General features: G+C 39.5%; 1 protein-coding gene across 1 annotated transcript; it reads right to left on the reverse strand.

Annotated features, from left to right (window-relative positions):
* Positions 1 to 7,452: 7,452 nt before the first annotated feature.
* Positions 7,453 to 14,159, reverse strand: LOC139728216 (M-phase phosphoprotein 6-like). The gene is made up of 5 exons (XM_071639180.1): positions 14,070 to 14,159; positions 11,653 to 11,765; positions 10,978 to 11,068; positions 9,973 to 10,067; positions 7,453 to 8,280 (listed from the first exon to the last, which is right to left on the reverse strand). The coding sequence occupies exons 1-5, from the start codon at positions 14,127 to 14,129 to the stop codon at positions 8,154 to 8,156; spliced, it is 486 nt and encodes a 161-aa protein (XP_071495281.1). The 5' UTR covers positions 14,130 to 14,159; the 3' UTR covers positions 7,453 to 8,153.
* Positions 14,160 to 18,174: the final 4,015 nt, after the last annotated feature.

Below are 18,174 nucleotides of genomic sequence, written 5' to 3' on the forward strand. Positions count from 1 at the left end.
GAAGGCCTATATGATTATACTTATTTTCAGGGCCTCCGAACTTTGAAGTTACACCATCTTCTGGGTTGACGTTCATCGCGTCAATTGCATGGCATTATCTAGTGTCAAAATCTGTGATCCCTATTAACCCCGTTCTTTGCAGACCGAGGGATTTTCTTTTAAAGCGATATGGGAAACTCGATACCATAATAACATTTCTTCCCACCGCGGTTCTGAAGATTGTTTGACATCTGTCAACTTTGAACAAAGCGTCGAATCCTCGCAAAGACGTCAGTAAAATTGCAGGCAAAACCCACTACAGGTGCTCTATACTTGTACATTGTATAAGGATCCTCAACAAAGTTAAAGGATTGATATGGAAGGACCACTAGCTGACTCAACCACTGCCAAGTTTTCCCCTGCAAGGAGTTGTATAAAAGCCGAGAAATGGGTCTACGTTGTAGCCTCTCACAGTTCAAGAATAAAGCTTTAAAAATATCAGGGAGATACAGACCGTACTCCATTCGACATACAAGAGTTCTGTACTACACAATATAACAAGCAAATTAAGTGCATCACACATCATAAAATGCTTATTGCCACATACTGAAAGTTTTCATCCCTATATTTCACCATGGAGCTTCAAAACAAATATTGTGTTATATCCCCATGATTTCACCCATAGAATAATATACATTTCCATTGTAGAACGACATGCGTTCAATTTAGTAATCTGGTCCTTTTATAGTAAACATCGCGTGTAAGCCTATATATGGGATGGCCAGATCCCTGATTCCGACATGGACAAAATCTCCTATGCTGTTTGCCGTCTGTGTCATCACCATGGTAACGGGATAATGGAGAGGACTGGTAAGGCGTGTCACTCCGTAATGGATACTACTTAAGTCGTAACAAAAAACGGAGTAGAAAAATTTAATCTCTGGCCCTGAACACAATATCATCTTTTTTCCCCCTCTAAAGTTGGTAATTGAACACGAAGTAGAGCTAGATATATAATAGCTATATCAAAGTTAATTGCAGCTTAAAGAAGCTAGGTAGATAGATAGATAGATAGATAGATAGATAGATAAACACACAGAAAAAGAGAGAGAGAGAGAGAGAGAGAGAGAGTGTGTGTGTGTGTGTGTGTGTGCGCGTATGTGTGTAAGTTTAAATGTGGATGGAGGGCGAGTAAGGGGGAGAAAACAAAAACAATGTAAGGTCTCTTTTCCACCAGCATTGTAAGTCTCACTCAATAATGTACATTGTAGTTAAAACTGGCTCTCCCGGAACAGAATATCAGAATTCAAGCCAAATTTCATAAAAGGGAATGTTAGGTGTAGTTAAAACTGGATCTCCTAGATCCTAAATACCTACCAACCTACCTAGGTCATTACACCAGTCAGGTGTAATGGATAAGGGTTATATTTCATTCTATAATCCACCTATTTAGCGGATTGATATGCCTACGTACGTTCCTTTCAGACTAGAGCAATATTGTTTTCCGTTTTCAGCCTAAAGTACTGCGATTTGCAGAACAACATGGCATATAGCGTGAGAACCGAAAATGCAGACGATGCGTTCCATTTTTCTTGTGGTTGTGAAAACATGACAAAGGGCATTTCCAATAATGACAGACGAACAATTAAGATTACGACAGAAAGGTTTTCCTCAACCTCTTTGTAATGCTATAAATCATATTTCATAATGAAAATGAGGTACAATGAGATTTTTCCGCTCGACATTCGGGTTCCCTCCCCACCTCCATTCATTTTCCTCTGTATCGGTTGTAAGCTGGGAGTGTTCCAAATCCATATCGTCTTTGACAGAAAAAAACAACAACAAAAGTCCTTCTCCGTCATTCCCCGAGTTTTCCTTTGTCATTTTGATGATGATAAATGACATGGCTGTCATGGTTGTCACAACAACAACAACAACAACAACAACAACAACAACTGAACAACACCCGGGTCCCAGGGGGCTTCATCAAACGTTTTGTCAGACACTATTATTTTTGTTCTGACAAACTTTTCTAAGCTACTGGAATCCTTGGATCTGATTGGCTGAAAGCAAATTTGCTATAAGAAGAAAAAAAAACTTACAAAACGCTTGATGAAAATGCCTCCCATGTCTCCCACTGTATAATTATTGGGGCACACAAAGACAAAGAAATATAAGGAAATATAAGGAGTTTGAAATTGGAACTGCAAAATCACCTGGCAGGGTTTTGTTATACCCAACCTCTCTATTATTATGTATGTTTTCAATTGTATTAGGAGCACCGAGGGACTCTTTTCTCTCAAACAGGCTTTTCTGGGTTTATTTCCTAAGACATGGCGTTGTACCTACACCATGACCCTGTCCCATTTTACCCACGAGGACTGGTGTATGAATTGGTACCTGGTAGAGGACTATATAGCTCCCTCAGAGAACAGTACTTACATTTCAAAAGGGTATTTACATGTACTGTGTGAACGAGTTATTACCTCCGCAGGGGCGTCACCAGCTTTTTTTCAAGGGGGTTGCGTTTTGACACTAAATGTTTACGATATTTTTTGGACAGACATTTGGAATATAGGAAGCTCTCAATCCCTTACAGTTTTTTTTAGGGAAACCGGCGCACCGGTAGCTAGGATTTCATCTTGGGGGGGGGGGGGGGGGGGGGGTAATATGCGAGGGAGCGAGCAAGGGTGGGGGGGGGGGGGTGAGGGTGTGGAAGTGCCGGAGAGGGTTGTACCCCTTATAAATGGATTATAGAATGACGGTGTGAAACGACAAATTACTTCCAGCGATATCAGGGGAACGGCATAACGACCACATGCGAGCGAGCGGAGCGAGCGAGCTTGAAAATGTTGACATTTTACAGTCCAAAAACTGCCGTTTGTAGCCATATTCTTTTGCTTTGTAAATTAAGGGGGGCGCACCGGGCGCAACTGCTGGTAATTACTGGTAGCAACATCAGGTAAATGGCATAATAATTAAATGCGAGCGAGCAAAGAGAGCGAGCTTGGAAATTTTGTCATTAGACAGTCCAAAAACTGCCATTTGGAGCCATATTTTTTCGCTTTGGAAATAAAGGAGGGGTAGGGGCGCACCGGGCGCAACTGCCGGTAATTACTGGCAGCAACATCAGGAGAATTGCATAACAATTAAATGCGAGCGAGCGAAAAGAGCGAGCTTAAAAATTTTGATATTTTACAGTCCAAACACTGCCATTTAGAGCCGTATTTTTTCGCTTTGGAGATAAAGGAGGGGTGGGGGCGCAACGAGCGCAACTGCCGGTAATTAGTGGCAATAACATCAGAAGAATTGCATAACAATAATTAAATGCGAGCGAGCGAGCGAGCGAGCTTGAAATTTTGACATTTTTACAGTCCAAAAACTGCCGTTTGTAGCCGTATTTTTTTGCTTTGGAAATTAAGGGGGCGCATCGCGCGCATCTTACTGCTGGCAATATCTGGCAGCAACATCAGGTGAATGGCATAACAATAAATGCGAGCGAGCGAAGAGAGCGAGCTTAAAAATTTTGATATTTTACAGTCCCAAAACTGCCATTTGGAGCCATATTTTTTCGCTTTGGAAATAAAGGAGGTGGGGGGGGGGGGGGGGGGGGCGCACCGGGCGCAACTGCCGGCAATTTCTGGCAGCAACATCAGGAGAATTGCATAACAATTAAATGCGAGCGAGCGAGCGAGCGAGCTTGAAAATTGTGACATTTTACAGTAAAAAACAAACAAAACTGCCGTTTGTAGCTATATTTCTTCGATTTAGAATTTAAGGGGGCGCATCGGGCGCAACTCCTGGCAAATACTGGCAGCAATATCAGGAGAGCATACTAGTAATGATTACATTCGAGCGAGCGGGACGAGCGAGCTTGAAAATATTACATTTTACAGTCCAAAAACTGCCGTTCTTTTCTTAGCAATATTTTTTCGCTTTGGAAATTAAGGGGGGAGGGGCACCGGGCGCAACTGCAGGCAATTACTGGCAGCAACATCAGAAGAATGGCATAAAGATTAAATGCTAGCGAACGGAGCGAGCGAGCTTGAAAATTTTGACATTTTACAGTCCCCAAATTGCCGTTTGTAGCTATATATTTTTTGCTTTGGAAATTAAGGGGGCGCACCAGGCGCAACTGCCGGAAATTACTGGCAGCAACTTCAGGAGAATGGCATTACGACTAAATGCGAGCGAGAGGAGCGAGCGAGCTTGAAAATTTTGACATTTTACTGTCCAAAAACTGCCGTTTGAAGCTATATTTTTTTTCGCTTTGGAAATTAAAGGGGGGGGGGGGACGCCCGGTGCGCCCCTCTCCCTGGATCCGCCACTGGTAGTCAAGGGTGTGGGTTTATGTTCATGACTGGGGGAGGTATGACCAGCGAGGTGGCGTCGAAGTGACCAAGCGGGGAAAGGATGTCCAAAATCTGCACTTTAGAGCATCCCCTAAACTAATTGTGCGTGTTTGTTTGTGTGTGTGTATTATAATGTACATGGAAAAGTTAGGAATTAGCCCAGGTCAAGTCTTTTCATTGGCAATGCAAGACATTTTTTACATAGACTAGTATGTAAAGCAACACTGCAAAATCAATGATCTAGCTTTGATATAACGAAGCGTAAGGTACAAAGGTGTACATTCTACATCACATTGCGCAACATTGTAGCGACTCTTCGTTCGGATGTACCGAGTACACTGCGCACATCCTGCTTATATGCAGAATGCCAACCAGGAATCACGCTGAATCACAATCTTTTATCGGGTCCGGGGTTTTTAAACAATGTTTCACACTGTATCTATAACTATCTAATTATGGTTAAAAGAAATCATAGAAAAATATCTTATTTCTTGATCACCCTTTCATTCAAAAGCAGTTTACTAACACTTGAATTACTATTTCGGTAAGTCTTTTTTTTTTTTTTTTTTTTAACCAGCGGATTGGGAGGGGGCGCACCCCTACCCCCCCCCCCCTACCCCGTAGTTACGCCACTGCTTTTGGGTGAAATAATTGGACAGATTTCTTGAATTCTAACAAAAAAAACAAGAAAATCTTTTCATCGCGGGAATTATGATTATGTGGGGTGGGGCAAATGGTACGCTTGCCTTCCAACATTTCTATGGGGGCAACATTTTTGTTTTCTTTCAAAAGCAAGAAAATCTTCTCATTTCGGGAATTATTAATTATGGGGGGGGGGGCAAAATTTAAATATGCTTGCCCCTCCAATATTTTTATGGGGGTAACTTTTTGTTTTTCTGTCAAAAAAAGAGATAAGAAAATCTTCTCGTCTCTGGAATTATGGAGGGGGGTGGGCAAAATGATACGCTTGCCACTCCATTTTTTTCATCGTTTTTTAGTGAGGCTAGGGCTCGCTCTTGGGCTGGCAATGGATTGGTCAGAAGTAACGTACATAGACCCTAAGTAGCACACGTATCTCCGTATCGTACGGATGTACAGTACGGTCGATAAATAGTAAACACTGTAGAACGTATCCGGGCAATTAATTACCCCCCGGCTAAATATGGTTAGTGGTAAGCTTAGAGTAACGATTAGGGTTAGGGTTAGGGTTAGGGTTAGGAGTTTGAGTTAGGGATAGATTGTTCAGGATTGATTAGGATTAGGGCCAGGGGGGGTGCGGGGAATTGCCCATTTGCCCTAGACCCCTGTGTGATATGTATAAAATCAGTGTGTGCGTGTGTGTGTGTGTGTGTGTGTGTGTGTGTGTGTGTGTGTGTCCCTGGTGCAAAATATAAAGAAAAAAATAGAAAAGAGTAATCATCTAGCATCCGGCGTTGAGGTCGCTCGCAGACTGATTTTTTTTTTTTTTTTTTTAAAGGATCTGAAGGGGGGGGGGGGGGATGCGTTCGCACCCAACGCACCCCCCCCCCCCCCCCCCCCCCCTGGTGACGCCCATGTAACAAAAGACTAATTCAACAAAATGAGAGGCATTAATGAATAGCTAAAAACACTTACGTTTTAGTTCCGTTGTATCTCTTTATATCCTCAAACATGAATAAAGTAGGAAACCACAGGGGGAAAATAAAATTTTTTTATCAACTCAAATTCAAATGATATAAGGAGTGAGGGGCAAAGATGACAAAATGGACAGAATTTCTGTATTTCACTATTTTACTTTAGGAATTTAAGAATTCATGAGACAAATTCATGGACAAAATATTAATTTTAGTTCTCTTAATTTGAAATAGGCCTAACACGACAAATTTCTATAATTTTGTAGATTCTTCATTTTCTCCATTATTTCCTGCCTTTCATCTTTGGGGGCTACAAAGACATTACAAAGATCAGTGGAAGGTTTAAAAAAAATCAATATGTGTTTATTACTGTATTGTTATTGTAATGTTCTTATTATTGTTACATGGATGAGCACATTATGCATGAGTGAGAACTTGTCCATTCTTGCAATTGTAACTTTTGTGCCTTGGAAGAAAAAAGTGACCAACCAGGTTGATAGCCATTCAAGTTATCTTTAAAATCGTATGTAAAATATGAATATTTAGCCAAATATTCTACGAGAAATACATATACAACTGTATATATTTTTGCCGAGTGTGCCATATTACCTCTGTGAATACAGCACTCATGCCAACTGCATTTTAGTGGGAAATGCATTATGTATATGTATACATGTACACACACACACACACACACACACACACACACACACACACACACACACACACACACAAACACAACACACACAACACACACAACACACACACACACAGACTATATCTTCCTTTTTCCACCTCTTTCTCCTCACGCTTGAGTTGAATTCATTCTAGGACCACTCAAAGCATATGAATTTAAACATCTGAAAACTACACACCTGCACAAGAAAGAAAATACTCCTTAGCTAGAGCAACACATTTTGTCACTGATTCATTTTAATCAAAGTTATGACCTTGGGTTACATATGTAGTAAAGTTCATCATATACAGTGCCCACGTTTCTTGTACTTGGTCTATGCTGATCTTAAATCCTTTGTACAATGTATTTCACACCATCACCAACAGTCACCCAGGGTTCGACGGTCTTCTACAATATTTCTACCACAGATTTTTGGTACATTGTTGTATAGCGCCATCTACAGAGCAGGGCTGCCAACCTCTGGAGAACATAAAAAATACATTGTGCTCCCACTGATGCACAGTATTAATCCCCCCCCCCCCCCCCAAGAATAAAAAGAAAACAAAAGTGGAAAAAAGTCAAAGGCAAATAAAAAAACATACCTTGAAGGCAAAATCATACAAAATTTCAGACAATACGTATGCTTTTTTTGAATTGCATATTTTTTTCTTTTTTCATCTCAAAAACATATCATCTTACTTTTGATAAAGAAAAAAAAAAACAAAAAACATATGCACTAATTGACAACTCTGTATGTGAGTACTAAAAGGCCTCCTTTCAACAGGCCCACGTGCAATGCTCATGTGGCACACATGACAACTGGGGACCCGACACGTGGAAGTAAAACATACAAACTTTATATGGCAAGTGGGTATCATTTTCTAGTGTACGTATACATGTACATACTTTTGACACATCAAGCTATAGACACCTGAAATTACCGACAGTATGAAATTCTTGACACCATGACATAACAATGCAATAGGAAATAAATTCATCAGGCCACATCATCATAGCATCAAATATGCTAATTACTTTCTATGGAAATGAATATTCATCAAATTGATTATAACTACTGTAATACATGTATTAGAATGTATATTGGAGTGATATTACCGAGTCAGAGATATAAATATCATACCTAATCATTGGGTGTCTCACCACATTAAACATCTACCCACTGTAGAGAACCATCAAACCTGATTGCTTCCACATTGCTGACAAAATACACCTGTTTCTTTTCTCTCTGAGTAAAGAAAGCACCACCAAACCAAATATTAGTATTGCAGATGACAGACTTCTACGCACAAATACCAATATCATACCAGCATGTCCATGTGACTGGAACAATAATTATTGATTACACCTCTTGGCAATAAATAGATATTATAAATTGATAGGAAATGAATCAAAATTAAAACAAGGTCCTCAAAATTTTGCATATTATGAATCTATTAATGGTGTCATTCACAAATACATGTACCAAATTGAAAATTCAATTATAAAAATAACTTTTAAGCACAGAGATAAATGTTATTCATCAGGAGGCTTGAGGAAAGCCCTTTTATGCTTCTTCTTTATTGGAGTGTCATCCTCCGTCTGTGAGCGATTCCTCTTCTTGGTAAACATCTTTCCCACAGTTCCGACTAAGGTTGAGTACCTGGGGAGGCAATGCAAAAAACAAAACACACAATAAAATATGGTTGCACAAATATCTATCAATCTATATATCTATCTATCTACGGTAACTATCTATCTATCTTAACTATCTATCTATCTATCTATCTATCTATCTATCTATCTATCTATCTATCTACTGTAACTATCTATCTATCTATCTATCTATCTATCTATCTATCTATCTATCTACAGTCAACCTTGCTTAAAGGACAGTTCACATTCATATACATGTGGATTGAGATTATGCAGCAATATAAGTAGAACACATCAGTGAAAGTTTGAGGAAAATCAGACAATCTTTTCAAAAGTTATTAATTCCTATAGTTTCTGTGGAGTCACTGCTGGATGAAAAGACTGCTACAGTTGATGATGTCACATGCGTAGAACGATACAACGAAAATATAAAGAAAATTACACAAAATTTCATGAAAGGAAAACATTCTCTAAGCTTGTAACTGACATGGTACTCGCCCTGCCTTCTGAAAGAGACAAGTCATGTGCTCTTTTACTACACAAGAAAAATTCAAAGTTTTGAACGGATTGTCCAGTTTTACTGAAACTTTCAGTAATGTATTCTACTAATACTGTTTCTCAATTTCTCAGTTTCTCAATCAACATTTTTATGAAGGTGAACTTGTCTTTTAAGTTGACCTCGCATAAGTTGAATATTCGCCTAAGTTGAAGGTCTTTTCAAGTCCTCTTCTTTTTTTATTCTATTGATTTTAACCCCTTTAAGTAGAATTTTTTCTAAGTCAAAGCTATTACTTCAATCCACATAGATTTGACTTAGGCAAGGTTGAATGCATCTATCTATCTATATCATTTTATTAGTATCATTCTTTATTTTTTTAATCGTTCAAACATTGAACAAGTATGAACCATGTAAAAGGAATTCCATGAAATGGTTTGGGATGACGTCAAAGTCTGAAATTTTGCTGTTCACACAGCGACTGAAGACGTGATTTCATCACATTTATTCAGGAGGTGAGGCATTACAGAACAATTGATGAATCAAAGTTTTGGCTAAATATTGTATTGTCTACAGCAGTTGACACAACAAATAAAACAGACAGACACACACTGGTACGCAAAGGTTTCTTGGTAAACATTATAGTAATTGGCAATTGGAAACTATCACCTGTTCACGATAAGGACATCTTCACAATTTTTCCTTTTTAATTCAAATTAGCCTTGCATAGTAGATCCATACCTTGCTTTATAAAACGTTGTGCTTACCAAATGGGTAGATTGTTTAGTGAAGATAACAGGTGCCATTTGAAAAAATTATAAAATTCATTACAATAGTAATGTTGCAACTTTCTAAATAGTTTATCGATGAAAGTTTGTTGTTGTTTTTTTTTCAATGAAAACACAGTTACTAGAGTGAATTTAACTACTAGAAGTGGCAGGGTGGTTAAACAACCAGTGCATGTTACAATGTGACTGTGCTAAACACAACATTGTAACAGTTTATAGTGGTTTAAAAAATTAACAAATTCAGAATGCAAACATTTGTATCCATTAATTTGAATATGCTCATTTTCATACAAATTAATTGTGGTAAATACACGTATGTACTGTATGTTCATTTTTATACACTTCATTATTTTTGTGAATATGTTCTTGTTGGGACTCTCACACTCCTGGTCGAGGGTCAATCTTACAATCTTACCTTTCAGCCATTTCCTCATCAGAGACTTGGACTGCTCCTTCATCATCTTCATCTTCCTCATCGTCAGCCTCCGCTTGTAGATTCTCCATGAATTTCTGTGATCAAGCGAAACGAAAATGAAGCAAAACAAGGGTGGTTATCATACTGCAGGTCTGCCAACATTCCCACATCCAAATCAGGGTGATTCCACACAGCGATCACGGAGATACCTGTGTGCCACATGCATTTCAATGGCCGAAAAATAATTCCCCAATCAGGGAGATTTTAATATTCTCTTATTTAGACATGAACACATTTTGAGATATTCAGGGAGACTTTTGAAGAATCAGGGAGACTTGGCAGCTCTGATATTGACACCTGTGGCCAGGGAATACTTTTTGGCATAATTTCACATCAAAGGCACTGAAGAAAAAGGAAAGAAAGATGAATCACGTATACACCACAATCTCCACTCAATTTATATTGTTGAAATGAATAGAACTCAAATCCCAATCCCATCTGAGTACGTAATCCCATGATTTCTACCATGGCAATTACTCTAAAACACTAAATAGTTGGTGATTATTTTCATCATTATCATTTTTTTTTTGGTCAATCAGTTACAAGAGTTTACCATGAAAACAAAGAGAGAAAGAAGAAATGTCTTTGAAATACACATGCAAGCATAGGAGATTACAAAACTAGCTGATGAACATTTTGCAAAGACTGGCAATGCAAATGCACATCTGTAAACGCATCGCCATACCAGCAATTAACTGCCCACTATTGCATATAAAAATGATATAACCTTGAATTTCATTAGATTTTTACTCAAAATTTGGTTAGTTTATCAAAATCTCATGCAGCACACCTCAGGCCAGGTCTCAAGAAAATCTATCAAGCATGTTTCCTTTAAAATAACAAGAAATAGGACAAACTTACAGATATCTCCTTGGGAACAAGGAATTAAGAAATGAATGTGTATGGAACATAATTATCTTGGTTTTCCTTCCCAAGCGAGCTTACCTCAATGGCTGGGTTCATGCCCTTGAATGACATGCGACCGCAAACAAAGTCCTCGCATTCTGCTAAGCTGTCCACAGTTTCATATCGATTCCTGAAGTAAAAAGTCGTTGAAAGATTTCCATTGTTGATACAATCGAAGGAAAGAAAGGAAACGACACCTGTCCTAACTATCACAACTTTCAGTTCTAGTTCTTTCACTCAGTAGAAGTCAAAAGACATTATTGACGCTCCAAATTTTACACGACAGTGAGTATACCCTGCAGTCAACAGGTCACAAGGCCATTTAGACAATGAAGGGCACAACACTCCGCTCCCGTTCTCTGGAAAAAAAGCTTTGATTATTGTCTATTGGATAATTAAACACGATATCTAATCTGTTTTTGTTGCAGACAATGTAAGTTGGATACTTTGCAAAGTACACGTACTAAGTAAGGCTTCAAATACATTGTAGTCATAAGCATCAGGGGCGGATCCAGGAAGGGGGGGGGGCACAACTAATATTTCTGGTGCCACTTCTGGGTTTCATTTCATTTTTTCATTTTTATTTCTTTTGTTCTTAATGAGAAATAAAGAGGGGGGGGGGGTGCATGCGCATGTTGTGCCACCCTTTGGATCCACCAGTGAGCATGTGGTACACAAATACCTCTGCAAAGAATGTTGCGACTACAGTCTTACCCCTTTGAGATCAATTCTGGTAGATCCAAGTACCAGTGCGTGTCATCTATCTGGCGTTGCTTCTCTGTCTCTAGTTCCTCTTCGGCATCTTTCCTCGAGCGCCGCTGCATAAACTGAAGATTAGAATACAAACATTTTGAGGTTGATACTAAAACTGTTTGAGATACAGCACAGCACAGCATGACTTGATAAGCCTGCATCCCTGCTTGCTCAGTGTGAATAGGCTAAAACCAATAACAATCAACACTCGTATCATTTTCATTCTATGGGCAGACCTCAAATGAAGATGAAGTAGAAATACGATATTTAGGCAATAGCAATTCTATTTCATCAAGGCTTCAGTGATATACTGTATACGCCATATATTTCGCGAGTCTAAATTTTCGCGAATCGGGAATTCCCGACAATTTCGCGAGTGGTTAAATTCGCGATCATGGAGTCCTGCACTGAATGGAGAAATGTACATGTGTACGTCACATCCACATCGGGATCAGTCAATATTTTCGCGTGTCTTTAATTTCGCGAATTGCACCTGACTCGCGAAATTCGTGAAATATGAATGAGGAAGGAATTGCCCCACAGCAAGATTTGGGGTGAGAAAGACATATGTAACATTCTTCTTCTTGTGTTTATTCTGCCTCCTTCAATCCTGAAGATTTTTGCAGATTTACATGTGTGTGTACATGCAAGCATGGTATTACCGGACACCATGGTATTACTGGGCACACACATTTTTGCGTACTAATGACATCCTGTACACGCGAGACTTCGTAGATTAGCCTCAGAGAACTTTGTGTGGACCGAAATCACAAAAAAACGCCATATAAAAATGTAAAAACACGAAAAAAATCACATTTTACCTCAAATTTATAGTTGAGTGACCCACACCTCGTCATAGTTAATATTCTATCATGCATGTGTGAATCAAATTTCGTGACTGAAATTCTATGATGAAATCCCACTCACATACAGGAAAAATGCTGAAGATTTGAATAGAACCAAAAGATCACAGATCGATATCGGAAATTTGTAGCTATCATCCTTAAATGCGAATGATGCGGAATAGTTGTGCGCTACAGCCTCATTATAGGGCCCCGCAACTTATCACCTGCGCATGCAGCTCCCATAGACAAAGCAGGTAAAATAGAAGTTGTAGTGTTGTCGATTTCTCACAAGGTTTTATTGCATGAACTGTTCGAAATGTTCAAGACAGACATTTTGATTTTTACCGTAAAATACAAAATTTGAGCCTCATTTGCCGATTTTTTGTTTGTCATCTGCTCGGTGAGAATGTGTATGGTGATTTGTGGGATGAATTGTGATTCTGGTGCAAGGACTAGGTGTGAAAGACGTCGATTATTTTATTGCGAAAATCGTGTCCGGTAATACAATGGCCGATGCGATTTTGCACCACGCAAAAAGACAACTTTTTTTAGAAGGGGTATGTTTGAAGCATATATTCTAAAAACTGGAGCGAACAATTTACATAAGTAGGCTGAATTCGTAATTTCCAGGAGTCTGTGAATAAGTGGTGTTATTTTTAGCCGAAATTTCATCCTCTGCGTACGGAAATCAAAGCTACAAAAAAAAGAAAAGAAAGAAAAGGCGTCCGGTGATTGGATCTAGGGCCTACTCTCCTACGTATCACAAGGGCGGGCACCCGAGCACTGAGGTGAGTGTGCAGTGCCTGGATGCAAGTGCGTAAGTTTAATTGAAGAACAAGAAAAACCTTTTCAAGACAATCTGGGAACAGTCATGAGTCTGGATATATATATGCAACTTTCCCGTAAGGCATGGTCTAGGGATCTAGGCCTTTCTTTCTAATCGCCAGCCTATAGCTGGTGAAATAGTTGACCGAAAGATCGGTCTGTATCTGTCCGTCGGGGAATGTTCCGCGGAGACTGCGTCTGGCTTCACGGATCCCCTCCGTATAGGTAGGACGGCGTTAATGGCAAAATACAAAAGAGTCCTCCGGACAGACGGATCTTTCTGTCTAACAGTTAGTGAAATAGTTGACCGAATGTTCCGCGGGCGCGGAGATTGCGTCTGGCTTTACGGATCCCCTCCTTATAATATGTCTACGGAGGAAGGCGATAACGTAAAAAAAAACATAAAAGACTCCTCCGCCGGACAGACGGATCTTTCTGTCTAACGTTAGTGAAATAGGCACTTTCACTCAGAGGTGCCTGAATTCACACACATGCTGATTTTAAACAACGAAAATAGCCCGCTATTCACTCACGGCACTCCCACCCACAGTGTAGACAGCCGCAGCGCCCCGGCGGGGCGGGGGGGTTAATGGCGATTGTGAGATGCAGCGTCTATTCCAAGTCACACGCAAGCTTTTTCACACATAGTTATTAGTATCTTGTCTAACTATTACGTACACCATTTCGACAGAAAAGAAACAAACCAACCTTCATCTGAGACAAGTTCTTTGAAAGTCGAACATTTTTGCGTTGTCCAGATCCGGCCATATCGTTTGACAAGCTTGTTTCTTCAGCAATTCATCCTCATCCGTGCATACATGTACGATCTAAGTACAAATGTACAGTCAAATGTATATGTACACACGTTGGGAGTCAGGGCTATGGTGGCTACAAGTAAAAAAGAAAAAAAAAAGAACGAACGAAAGAAAGAAAGAAAAAAGAAAAGAAAAGAAAAAAGACAGACAGAAAGAAAGAAAGAAAGAAAGAAAGACACCACCACTCGATACTTCTCTAGGGTAGGCCTATATGGTGAATGCATGGTAGGGAGCTCATATGCCATTCCCTGCCATTGTTCATTCATGAATTCATGTCTTTATTTAAAGGGAGAGGGCCGAGGGGTGATATCGTCGATGTGGTGGTAATTTTTTATTATTTGAATACATCGCAGGGGCATCGATGGGGGTGGGGGGGGGGGGGGGGGGGGGGTGTGGGGTCGGGGCGCACACAGTAGGCCTAGGTCCCGATCATTTTACCCCTCCCAACAAACGTGCTGTAATCGATTCCCGAGATGACGACAATTTCTTGCTTTTATTGACTGAAATTTTCCAAATTACTTTCGTCCAAAGTGTGCTTCGATCAGTTCTTGAATTTCAAGTTTAAAATGCAAAAATCTCCCCCGCGTGGTGCAGGGTCCTATGATTAAAAGCACCTCCCCCCCCACCCACCCCCTCCTGATCTCCTTGGCTTTGTGACATGAAAAAAAATATATGCGTATGCGAGATATTTTCATTGAAATTCTTTAAAAAATGTAGTTTTAAGCTCCTACAGTAGGCAGGTCTGTGGGAGGTGTTAAGGAATTCCTACCCCCCCCCCCCCCGGCCTCCACAAACACACACACACACACACACACACACACACACACACACACACACACACACACGCACACACGCACACACACACACACACACACACACACACACATATATATATATATATATATATATGTTGATTCACAACAGTATTGATTCTCAACTCCGTGAGAGACGTAGTTTTCATATTGAACTATACTGTCGTGAATCAATAATTTCTTGGATTCCGAGCAGAAACCTATATATACATTACATATATAATAATTATGTATAGTAAAAACTTAAGGCAAAGACAATGGATGGAAACCCATTTTCTTTCCTCAAAGTCTTCACTATCTATATTTATTTCTGGTCAGTTTTCCTTCTTTGTTTCAATATATATATTATATATTAAACTGGCTGTAGTTAGGTAACTTATAAAGTAACATTCACAGAAATGGAAGTGACAAGCCATGATTGTACACGTATGTACGTCAAAGTTTGCATTTATTAAGTGCAGAGAAGGATAAAACACACACCCCGAGCTCTGTAAATCATGAATAAGTGTGTATATGGCATAGGTGTATGATCATAAGTTTGCAGCATACATGATTAATCTTCAACATTTCTACTTTGTTCGTCATGGAAGGGAAGAGAAGCAACGAAGGAACATTGGGTTGCATCTGATCCCTATGATCTTTTGTTAGCGGGGTTCGTCCATTGAAGCCGTTACCCCAACCTCGACCAGCGCCGGGTTTGGATCCGTGAGTCTGGCCCGAAGTGCCGGTTCCCTGCCAGTCCCATCGCCCGAACCATCGGTCAAGGGGATGTCGATGTCTGGTCGTCGCCTGAGAGGCGCCTCGGTCAGATTTAGAGTTTGGCGGAAGCAAACCATCTCGTTCCCATGGCAACAAATGACCGTCTGCCTTCACAAGGCCGGGTGGCAGGTGGTCCCGTTGCTGCCAAAAGGCAGCCGGTGACTCGGCGACTGGTTGTTGTCGGGCTGGTGATGGTTTCGCCAGAGCAGCTTTCGAAAAGAGCAAGGGAAGATATCAAGTTCGTTTGAATCTCTTCACACATATCCCATTCAACTTGACTGAATACAATCACAGTATTTACAGACGTTACTGCCTGCCCCTTTGAATTCTTCTTTGAGTATGTGCGCCACGAATCGTGTATTTGCCATGTGGCTAGGTCAATCGATAACAATTAACCTTAATTCAATAAATTTTATATCAGGTGGGTGTGTGAAATCAAATTGAATTTACTCTACTTTATTGCAATCATTTCACAATTAAATACAACGCACGTTATTGGACAGAATGCTAGAAGTATCTAAATACGAAAAAAAAAAATAGGCATCAACCAGAAAAAGGAAATGAAACGAAGTAGGCATTGATAAAGAACACAAAATTGGTAAATAACGCGTTATAAGTCTACAACGACTAAAGCTGATTTATGACAGAACCAAATAAAAGCAATGCTTGGAGATAGTACTCGTCTGTATAGAATATCAACATTCTTTAAAAACGAATAACCCATGAAGATAATGATATGCAGTGTCTACTTATTTATTACTTCCACTGATAAACAAGAGGGAAAATATGGTGAAAAATTTCATGTCTACTTGGCTTTATAGTAAGCACCTCTATGACAACAATATGGGAGTCAGAAAAGACAAACACACAACGCACACATGAGCACACACTCACACACACACACACACACGAGACAACAAATTATATGAGTGATGAATGGAAATTAAAGTAAATGAATGATACTATGTCAAATACCTCAAAATCACATTAGATAGCGGAAGTTTAAGCAGGAAACTTCATTGCTTTTAGTGCCGAAGTTTTGCAAAATGTGCCATGACAACTAACTCCCATGGCAAGGAGAGGTGTCCACGGTAGTTGAGCATTTGGTGGAGTACAATAAATCAAGATTTCAGGACCTGTGTACAAATATTTTTCAGTGGCTTTTTTCACTCTGCCAATATTGTTGGAATAATCAATTTGTGGAATAGGATTGCACTGAATAAATACATAATTCGTCGAAGGTGCTTTCACCTAACTTAAAGCATATCATATTTATGGATTCAGAAATGTTTTAGCTTGAATTTCGTAAATATGAGTTCTTTGAAATATTAGTGTTTGTCCAATATTTTCAAAAAATTTAGTGAATGCGAACATTCCTGTTTCAAGTTAGCTTTCACACCTCATTAAACTCTTTTGTAGTAGATGTATCCACTGTAATAGTTCATACTTGTTTCCCACAACTGTGTCTTTGTCAAGGGGAGAAAGCAAAACCACCTCGCCGTAAAAGCCCGGACGAGCTAGGCTAACAATGGCTTGTCCAACCGTACGAGTCACAATTGAGGTAACTGAAACCAAGCCACTTGCAACAGAATTTATTTCCCCATCAAGCATTTTAGATAACACCTGGCATACAGGCAGACAGCAAATAATACAATCAAAATGGAGGAATCACAAAAAGCCCACAAAGAGGCTTGTTGACAGTGACTCCGGGATACAAAATTTAATAACGTATATTAGATATACAAAGAAAAATCATCAACCAGAATCACGCTTAAAACATTAAAGATACGAAGTGCACAGGAAAAGTAAAAAAGCGAATTTCGACTGCAAATCTCACGAATTACATTTATTATTCAAGCTTATCAAATAACTGACTTTTATAAAGTCTATTGAATTGATTCAAAATCTGACGAAAATTTATTTGAATTTGACATATTATTTTCGTATATTTACGCGGTTCACCTTTATTGCATTTCTCGGTTTGATTTCCAAGAATATATCGCACAGTGTTTATAGACCAAGTTTATCGACATGTTCAAGTTTTATGCATGCCTTCTGACAATGACTCTTCTTGAAACCGGAGAGCCCGACGTAGCAACAAAACTTTTTCAATACCTGCAAACCTGTTTCCAGGTATTGAAAAGTGTTATTGAAGTACAAGTATTTCAATAACTCGTTACTAGTCAGGACGGAAAAGCATTCATAATTTTTGATATGTTATCAAACGGTCTGTTGATCGTCAGGCCCTAGTTACCTACTCACCGACAACAAATATCAGCACAAAGGCCAAGACTCTTCCATCGAAGAAGAACATAATTTCTCGACACTCCTTGGGCTCAAGCGTTTGGAAAGGATTCTTGCTTGGTATGACTGGGCTGTAATCAAAGTGTGAAACGTGCTGTCCCTCTCAAGTCACACTGTGATGCT

Source organism: Diadema antillarum, unplaced genomic scaffold, assembly GCF_040938485.1.
Source record: "Diadema antillarum isolate AM-2024a unplaced genomic scaffold, OU_Dant_1.0 seq00000170_RagTag, whole genome shotgun sequence".
In the NCBI taxonomy this organism is placed as follows: Eukaryota; Metazoa; Echinodermata; class Echinoidea; order Diadematoida; family Diadematidae; genus Diadema; species Diadema antillarum.

Bases quoted from the DNA above. Each gene is read 5' to 3' on its own strand.
- LOC139728216 (XM_071639180.1), bottom strand. From the start codon at position 14,129: ATGGCCGGATCTGGACAACGCAAAAATGTTCGACTTTCAAAGAACTTG. The intron at 11,069-11,652 runs GTAAGACTGTAG...TTTTTACTTCAG, and splicing joins CCAGAATTGATCTCAAAGGG to GAATCGATATGAAACTGTGG. The intron at 10,068-10,977 runs GTAAGCTCGCTT...GCTTGATCACAG, and splicing joins GCATGAACCCAGCCATTGAG to AAATTCATGGAGAATCTACA.